This window comes from Chrysochloris asiatica, unplaced genomic scaffold (assembly GCF_000296735.1).
Source record: "Chrysochloris asiatica unplaced genomic scaffold, ChrAsi1.0 scaffold00009, whole genome shotgun sequence".
Classification (NCBI taxonomy): Eukaryota; Metazoa; Chordata; class Mammalia; order Afrosoricida; family Chrysochloridae; genus Chrysochloris; species Chrysochloris asiatica.
The window spans coordinates 167,889-177,643 of record NW_006408527.1 but is presented as its reverse complement, the minus strand read 5'-3'; the positions used below and the strand labels follow the sequence as shown (position 1 = coordinate 177,643).

At 36.6% G+C, this 9,755-nt stretch overlaps 1 protein-coding gene across 1 annotated transcript in view; it reads right to left on the bottom strand.

The window, feature by feature from the left end:
• The window catches only part of USH2A (Usher syndrome 2A (autosomal recessive, mild)), a 1,370,557-nt gene that overhangs the window by 1,286,441 nt on the left and 74,361 nt on the right, over positions 1 to 9,755 (bottom strand). Inside the window, 1 exon segment of the mRNA XM_006834191.1 lies at positions 2,747 to 2,754. Coding sequence (XP_006834254.1) covers positions 2,747 to 2,754 — 8 coding nt within the window.

The following is a 9,755-nucleotide window of genomic DNA, read 5'->3' as shown; positions in this document are numbered from 1 at the left end:
GTATTGTTCACCTTTGCTCCAAGGTTCCTGTGGCGTTTTTCCGTGGTGTTTCTGCTCCCTCACTTGGTCTTGCCATTTGGTCTTGCCCAAGCTGTTGGCTCCCCACTTTCAAGCTGGCAGATTCAAAAATACGCAATTTCTTACTTCAGTTTCAAGTTCCACTAGCTATAAGCCTTCAAACTTTTAAAATATTCCTAGCTCTGTAGTTCCGAGTTATGGAGCCCTGCTCTGGATCTGCTTTGCCTGGTATTCTGTGTTATTGCTGACGGCAAACTTCACTGCACCTCTTCCACCCTAGCCACCATCAAGCCCCACCCTCCCTCATAAGCCTTATTTGCAAACTATGGATTAGCCTTCCTCAATGGTTTACAGGCCTCAGAAATGTTAGATCCAGGATAAAAATACTTTGTGGGGAAATACTTGCATATTGATTTTACTTATTAAAAATAAATAATAATCAGTTTTAAAAAGCATATGATATTTTTGTTAAAGAGCAAATCAAGAATAAAGGTTGATTTTAAACAAAATTAAGTGAGAATAAATAGGGTTGGAGTAACTAATACAAAAAACAGACATAATATCCATTGTCTATCTTGACATAAGATAGACAATATCACATAAGACTGTTCAGTATATTTCATGGGTGTATTGCATAACGTAACACTTTTTCAAATGGACACTTGTAAAAAACTATAACTTTCTATCATGTATTGTGGGTTAATGTGCTGTACTGCAAAGTTGGTTAGAACCACAAGTTTGGCAGTTCAAGCTCACCAGCCGCTCCTTGGAAACCTTGTACAGGGTTGCCATGAATTGGAACTGACTCAACAGTACTTATCAACAACATCAATGATGTAAATATGATTAAGTAGTAGCTTACTTTTATCTTTCGAAATTTACCTTTGAGTTATTGTTTATGAATACTCAAATTAAGTTGAGATCTCAGGACTTATGAAACTTTTTCTAGCACAGATTATAGGAAGGAAGGGATGTAGGTTTAGTTGAGTCTTCATTGTCATTCAGATATCAATCAGCCTACCTATTGCCAGTTCAAAGAATCATTTAATGCCCACATATCTAATAACTTTCTATCATATTCCCTTACTTTAATACTTTGGATATTACTTTTCTCTCAGTATATTTCTTATTTATTTTGTTTTCTTCTCCTCATGACCACAGTTGCCTTAACACATATATTTTTATAGGAGTGTCGTGTCTTCATACGACAAGTACAAAACTGCAAACCACAAGGTCAACAGTTCAAGCCCACCAGCCTACTCATAAAAGATAGGTTTTCTGCTACCATGAAGATTCAAAGTTGCATACACCTTATACAGGGTCCCTGTGAGTAGGAACCAACTCGATGACACTGAACAGCAACAATATACAGTTATGGATTGGATTCTATCCCCTTAAAAAGATATGCCAAAGTCCTAGCCCTGTGAATGTTACTTTTGTTTAGAAATAGGACCATTGAAGATGATATAAATTACGTTAACATGGAGTCAAATTGGAGTAGACTGAATCCAAATTCTATAGGATTGGTGTCCTTAGAAAAGAGGAGAAAGTACTCAGAGACAGACAGAAGAAGCATGACCATGTTAGAATAGAGGCAGAGGCAACTATAAGCCAAAGAATTCCAAGGCTTGTCCAGAACCACAAGAAGCTAAGAGAAAGGCATGGGACAATTTTTCTTCTAGAATCTTCAGAATGAATCAATATGGCAATACTCTGATTTGAACTTCTAGTCACCAGATAATGTTAGACAATACATTTCTATTCATTGAAGTCACTCATTCTATGGTATTTTGTTATGACCGCTCTAGAAAACTGACATATACACACATACCATCACTTTCTCTCTCTCTCTCACACATCATCGTCATCTCTAAGTAAACTCATTCACTGAATCACTTCTAGCACCTAGAACAAGGCCCCTTTTTCACATTTAACAAACCCTCCCCTTTGTTTCATCTTAATGATTACAACATCTTCATGCAACAACAGTTGTCCCACTTGCGCCCTATGGTCCTTGTTTCCATTCCACTCTCTTTCCCCTCCCTTCTCGACTTTGTCCTTAGGTAAATCTTGTAGAACAAGGCCTTTTTTGATTGAAAAACATATTTCTTTTTGAAACTCTGTTTTCCCCCCATACATTCTCTCTGTTCTTACCTTGTGAAACTCCCATTAAATAGATATTGGATCTGTGATTGTGTTTCTATTTACTCTAGACTGGACCAAATAATTTTGTATCAGTTATAAGCTATGCAGTCCAATTCATTTTCTAGCATGTGGACTCACCCCATTCTGATTTCATTCAGCATTGCAGTCTGAGGTCAAATGCCTCTGCTGCCTAGTGACTGAAACTGAGAAGAGCAGAAATGCTGGCCCAGGTGTTATTCCAAATGTTGCTCCTGTGCTTACATCTCTTTCTAGAGTCTTTCGGCTGTGTGCTTGGCCCACCCACAACTCAGTACTCTCCCCAGTCTTATGTGCATTTTGGGCTATAATTTCCATGACCAATCTGATCTCATCTGCTTCCTAACTTCATGGATTCCTTTGAAATTTTCATAATAGTTAATTTTTTTTCTATACCTCACAAATGTACCATTTTTGATCAGTTGCTGGTATGTTTGAGCAGATTAAGTTTTGTAGACCTCCTTCTACGACAAAAAAAGCACCAAAGAGCAGCCTTGTAAACTTGCTCTAAGAAATGTATATAGGTACCACCTAAACATCTTAACACCTATGCACCTAAAGAGCTCTGTTAGTGCAGTGGTTGCAAGTTCGGCTGCTAACTTCAAGGTCAGCAGTTCAAAACTACCAGCTGTTCTGTGAGAGAAAGATGAGGCTTTCAGCTCCTGTAAAGATTTACAGCCTCAGAAGTCCTATACTGGGTTGTCATGAGTCAGAACAAACTCCACAGCACATAATAACCATGAACCAAGCAATTTACGAAGTTCTGGTATGGTGCTTTGGGTTAATGTGCTGGACTACAAGGTTGGTTTGAACTGCAACCTCATTAGCTGCTCCTCAAAGCCCTATATAGGGTAACTATGAGTCAGAAGTGACTTGAAGATACTTGAGAAGAACAAAGCACCTTACTACAGCATTCTTTTGAGGTCTTCCCTAAACTTCACTTTACCATTAGGAACTCACAGTACTTGAAATCAGTGTCTAAGTCATTTATACCAGTAGACCACCTAGATGACAGCATGTTGCCAACAGAATTCCCAAAGGTTTATCTGAGGAACTAGATAGAGATTTACAGGGGAAGAAAGTGCCAATACATCTGAATTTAACCATTATCTCAATTAACTCCAAAGCTAGAAAGGCTTCATTTCTCTAAAGAAAATCAAACATTTGAAAAACTTGAATATCCAACCAGACAAATTTCATTTACCTCCCCAGACGACCACACTACTTGTCCACTAACAAGAGTTTAGGAGGATTGTATATTTTAATGGATAAGCTTGGCACAAGATAACTACAAAAAAACAGAAAGCAAGATAAATAAAACTGGAGTATAATTGAACAAGCGAGCCATGTGTACATACAAACTCATTCAATCTTATTTGAAGTAATATTTTATATGAATTTGATTCGAGTACTATTATCTGTATTTAAAAACTAGACACATACATTGAATTGAGAGGAGGAATTGATCAGGAATTCAAATTTTGTTTCAGGTTTTCATTAATGATCTGCAAGAAGAGTTAACAGTCTGTTGATGAACGTTGTGGATGCTACTAAATTGATAGTCATTGCAAAAGACAGTGAGAAACAACATAAAAGAAAATGTTAGAGGTTAAATATTTGGCATGAATTAACAGTGAGGTTCACTCTAGTAATATGGAAGGTCATTCAGAACGTACATTTTAAATGAGCTCTCTTTCCAAATAGCTCAAAATGTTTATGAGTGTTACTATTACTACCTCATACTTACTGGGAAGCAAAACACTTCAGGGTACTAGGCAGAATACAGAGTTAGGATCATGAAAAATCAAAGATAAGAACACCAAATACAGAAGGAAGAGAAAAAAAGTTCAAGGGGATGAGAGAGGAAGCAAGTATTTGCGTGTGATTTTATTTCATTAAAAAAGTTGAGGTGTGCATTATTTGGAAGGAAATTCCAGTTATCTTCTGGACCATAGCAGAGTTACAAAAGATGGGAGAAAAAACAGAATTACTAGTTTAACTTCAGTTTACTTTGTTTTGTTTAATTGATAGGAGAAAAAAGATGTTCTCTCAATATCATTGGAAGAAATTACACAGTGATCCCAATCATGGGAAAGATCATTTTATTCAGGATAAAGAAAGAAAGGACTTATACAGAATTTAGAAAAAAAATTGTAACTGTCTATGTATCACTGGAAACATAGCTTGAACATTATATTTCATTACATTTTATACTTGTTTTCAATAACATCATACTTTACCAAAGTCACTCAAAACTTCTATCTACTTTGTACAAGAGGTCTTCAAAAGGTTTGTAGGAAAATGGAACTAAAAGGCAATATAATATAATATATATTTTTATTAAATACACACAATGTAATAGATGCTTTGCTATGCTATGGCAAATATAAACAAATAAAATAAACTATTTACTTCCAATATATTCAAAATCTAACTAGTGTAATAAATGTCATATGTCCAAAATAGAAAAAATATATATATGCTTTCAGAGTAGAGAGAAGAAAAGAAAAGGGAGTTAGCATGCTTTTTCTTTTATTTTATTTTCTTTTTTTATTTGAGTTTTTATTGTGAATTGGGTGATAGTTTACATGGGAGAACATTAGCTTTACATTCATCCTATTGTATTTCATTGCAATGATTACAATCCCCTCCATGCATCATCATTCAACAGCATTTGCTTCTATTCCTTCTTTTTTTTTCTTTTTTGACCCACACTTGCAGATAACACTCATTTGACCTGGCTTCAATGGCTCAATAATCAGAACTTGACTAAAGGAAGAAAGAAGAGGAAAAAAGAGTAATCCACTACAAGTTGATGAACTTGACCTACACCTATGGATGCAGTAGCTCAAAAGAGGGAACAAATCTTTACAGCGAAGATCATTCCCACCCCCTCGATACACAGGGTTGACAGAGATGGGCAACTTAGACATTGGTTACTCAAAATGGGGGAGCTACAAAGGCAAGAAGTGCCTGGCTTATAAGCTTTCAAGAGCTGGGCTAGTTCCAGAGGGTATGGGGGAAGGTAGAATCTCCACTGAGTGGTTTCCAATCTGTCTGGACAGGGCTGGTTAAAGAACATGAGGATAAGACTCTTGTGGTTCAATAGTGAATAATTGTGATCAGGACTGATTGTGAGTGTTGCAAATGTAAAGGTAGATGCTTTGTAACAAAAGGAAGGGCGTGGTTGATCTTGCAGTACAGGAGCGGAAAACATTGGGACCATCAAGGGAGAAGAGGGGAGTGCAGGCCCCTATCCAGAGAAGCAGTGATACCAGACATGGAGGCAGAGATGATGACGTGGAGAGATGGAGCAGTTGGGGACCCTGGACTCAGGGAGGGAGAGAGGCTGTGTGCTAAAGGCGGGGGGTGGGGGACAGGCTTGTGGGGTGTGCCCTTTTGTTGTTTAAATGGTTGTATATTCCTGAGTGCTTTGGTGTACATTCTTTTTCTTTTCTAACAAAGGAGGCTGTATTTATGCTGATCACGGAAATATATATACAGAAAAAATGAAAATTAAGAGGGAGATGAAGAAAGACACAAGTTAAAAGAAATGGTGAATGAAGGCAAAGAAGAGTGTAGATGAATTTAGTAATGTGCATGGTCTTAGAAGACTTGGCAATTAGTGTAGAAAAGGCACTGCATTCATAGAAAGACAGTGAGAAAACTGATGTACATTCTACATACTTTTGAAGAGCCTTGAAAACCACACAAAGGGGTGACTCCATAAATGTATTTATAGTGAGAATAGAGTTTATTTAAGCAGAGGAATGATACAGTCACATTAATACTTTACAAAGGAAATAGTTTTCATAATGCAGGTTGAATTTGAGACAGAAGTAACTGGAAACATTTGGAAAAAACTGTAAAGGAGAACCATTTAAAATGTATTACAGTATACAAACTTTAATGAACCCTCCTCTTCCTAGTGATTACTTACAAGCAATGTTCTAATGAACTTTGTTCAAAATTTTAGGGCTATCTGTGCTGTTCCTCTTAATTTCAGAGTTAGTAAATCAATTCTCTCCATTTTCCCATTTATTTACCACATACATTTCCCATTTAATTTCCTCTTTAGTTTTCTCTTGCTAGATATTCAATCAATTAATAATTCTTTTCTGGATTCTTCCAGGAACTTCCAAACTGTTTTATTTTACTTTTCGAACTTCCTTTTTTCCCCAAACTGGGTAATGTCATGATTCATTCATACAGTCATTCAAAAATATTTCTTGGGAATTCACCACACCAAAACCTGAAAGGACACTAAACCCTGAAAGGAACAGCAGAAATCCTTGGCCTAAAAGAAACCCTAATGTAGGATTACAGGGAAGCAACAGCGTGTAAACTTCTGTGACGTCACGAAAGGGTGGAGTGTATATCTCATTCAGGGATAAGAATAGCTTCCTGAAGAATGTGATGCCAAGTGAATCCATGCAGAGCAATAGTGTGACAATATCAATTTAGGAATGACAGGTTTTGTAATCATGAGTACAAAATGGTATTTAAAAGTCTTGGTTGTAAATGAAGCCTCCCAGAGAAAGTATGCGAAACTAAAACTGCCTGTTGTTTGACAAGGTGCCATGAGTATACCAAAATAAAGAGTATGGATAGAAGAAAAAACCTTGAAAAAATAAGCTTGAGGTTCTTAAAATAAAATAATGATTAAATTAAGTGTATTTAACTTTGTATGTATCTTAGAAAAAAGAGAAAGAAAATGCATCAGCAAACTCATCAGCTGCTCCTCAGAAACCCTATCAAGGGTTACTGAGTCCAAACCGACTCGACAGCACTTAACAACAACAACAATCTTATAGGTGGGAGCGCAGTGGCTCCATTCAAGGGAAGGTCTGAAGCCTCAGAAACTCTATATAGGGTCGCTGTCAGTTGGGACTGGCTCCACAGCACTTAACAACAGTCTTATACAATGGAGTCCTTGTCTGGTGCTATAGGATAAGGACTAGATTGCTAATAGCAAAGTTGGTAACTCAAGCCCACCAGCTGCTCCTAGGAAACCCTATGCAGGGTTGCTATGAGTTGGAACCCACTGATGGCACTCAACAACACAACAACAACAATCTTACAGGGTGGAAGCATGAAGTCAACAAACGATTAGGATAGAAATTTAAAAATACAATAGAAACCAGTATTTAGTGGTTAAAAGAAGGGAAAAAAAGATGACCTGAACATTAAGTTAAGAAAAGTTTACTACATTCCCAGGAAAATGAATAAAGATTCATTAACACCAACATATATGCTGGTAGTCTTCGGAAACTAAGGGTAAGGGAAAAAAAACAACTATATGAATCCCAGAATAAATTAGTGAAAAATAATTCCCAAGTTTGTCTCAGATTTCTCTTCAGAAATAGTATATAAAAAGCTCAAAAAGAAAAAGGAGAGGAAAAGAATCCTATGCCCATCAAAGTCATTGTTCACAGGTATAGATCTCAGCAAGATAGCCTCAACTACCCAAATTCTAAAAGTAAATCACCAGTCATGTTCCCTTTCTGGGAAATGGAAATACTCTTACCACGTAGAAATTAAGATAGTGGACAAATGTGGCATAGAAGGGCACTCAGTGAGTACTGAATCCACTTAAACATCATATTACTAGTTATTAAATATAATTATAAAGTTTAAAATTGTTGTTGTTATTAAGTGCCGTTGAGCGGTTCTGACCCATAGCAACCCTGTATAGGGTTTCCAAAGAGTAGCTACTGAGCAAACCAACTTTGCAATCCAGTTCATTAACATATAGCACCACACCAGGGCTCCAAGAGTTACATCAATTTTAATATCATGATTTTTCTATTATATATTAGAATGTTGTTGTTAAGTGCCATTGATTTGGTTCTGACTCATAGCAGCCCTTGTATGGGTTTCTGAGGCCACAAATCATTGGGGGAGCAGAAAACCTCACCTTTCTGCTGTGGAGGGACTGGCTGGCTTGAACCGTGCTCCTCATAACATCAAAATAATAATCCTTACATAGTTTAACAAAAGCTAGAATGTGAGAAGAGAAAGAATTGTAAAAGCAAAGGTGTGAATTTAAAAAGATGTGATAATTCCTTTAATTTCCTATGAAAGTTAGTGTATAAGAATTATGAATTTAGAAATACAAGCTTCATGTTTTTTACATACATATTTTTAAATAATCACTGGTTGTGGTGGTTGTACGCCACCAAGTCAGTTCCAACTCATAGTTACCTTGTATAGGGTTTCTGAGACTATTAAATCCTTTACCAGAGTAGAAAGCCTCTTCTTTTTCTGGTGGAGCGACTTGTAGGTTCGAACTACTGACCTTGTAGTTAGTAGACCAGCTGGTAATCCACTGTGCTACCAGAGATCCTTAAATTATCACTGGTATAAATAAATGAAATTTAATACATTCAAAATTACCAGAGGGAAACACACCCTAAAATGTGAAGATTTCTTAGTAATCAATTAAAAAATCAAGTTATTTTATTTTTTAAAAACACTGGCAATTTACAGATACTGGTTAAAGGAAAAATATGCATATGTGTGACAAACAGCATAAACAAAGTAAGAAATGCATAAGATAAGGTAAGAACTGCAAAATGAAACAAAATGCATGAACATTATTTTATCCATCAAATTGGAAAAAATTCCCTGTATTGACAAGAATATAAACAGACACACTGCTTCACTTTTGTAGGTTTCTGCATTAGTTGAGACTTTTCTGATGGCAAATTGTCAATATGTATCAAAGATAAAGTTATGCACACTCCTTAAATCACCAGTTCACCTCTGGAATTTACCCTAAGGCTGCATTGAGAGTCCAGCTTCAGTTGGAAATCACTAATTTGCAATGGCCTCAATCCACACACCTGTTTGTTTTTCATCAGTGTTCTTCTGCAGTCCCTATACATAGGGATTGAGCAATCAGATTTGAGAATGGGTATTCTGTGGGCAACAAAAGGGCAAGGGGAAATGAAATAAAAGGAAATGGCTAGGCTAAAAGGTTATTGAAGCTATGTTCCTTGTGGCCTTGCAGTGAAGGAAGTCAACCTAGAAAGCACCCAATAGATTAAAAAACAATGCAAGGGTTTAGGAGCTGAATTCTGCAGCTTAAAGTTACAAATTTAAATGAATATACCATCATAAAGAAGGCTTTCAACCAGAGAAACAAAGGACCTATACAAAGAAAACTACAAAACATTACTATAAGAAACCAAAAGAGACATACAAAAATGGAAGAATATACCATGCTTCTGTATAGGAAGACTTAACAGTGTGAAAATGTCAATACTGCCCAAAGCAATTTACACATATAATACAATCCCAATGCAGATTCCAATGACATTCTTCAAAGAGATGGAAAAAACAATTATAAACTTTATATGGAAAGTAAAGAGACCCAGGATAAGCAAAGCACTGCATAAGAAGAACAAAGTTGGAAGCCTCTCACTCCCTGATTTCATAAAATACTACGTGACTACAGTCTGGTAGCGTAGTGGTTACGAATCGGGCTGCGAACCTTAAGGTCAGCGGTTCGAAACTACCAGCCGCTCCGCGGGAGAAAGATGAGGCTTTCTACT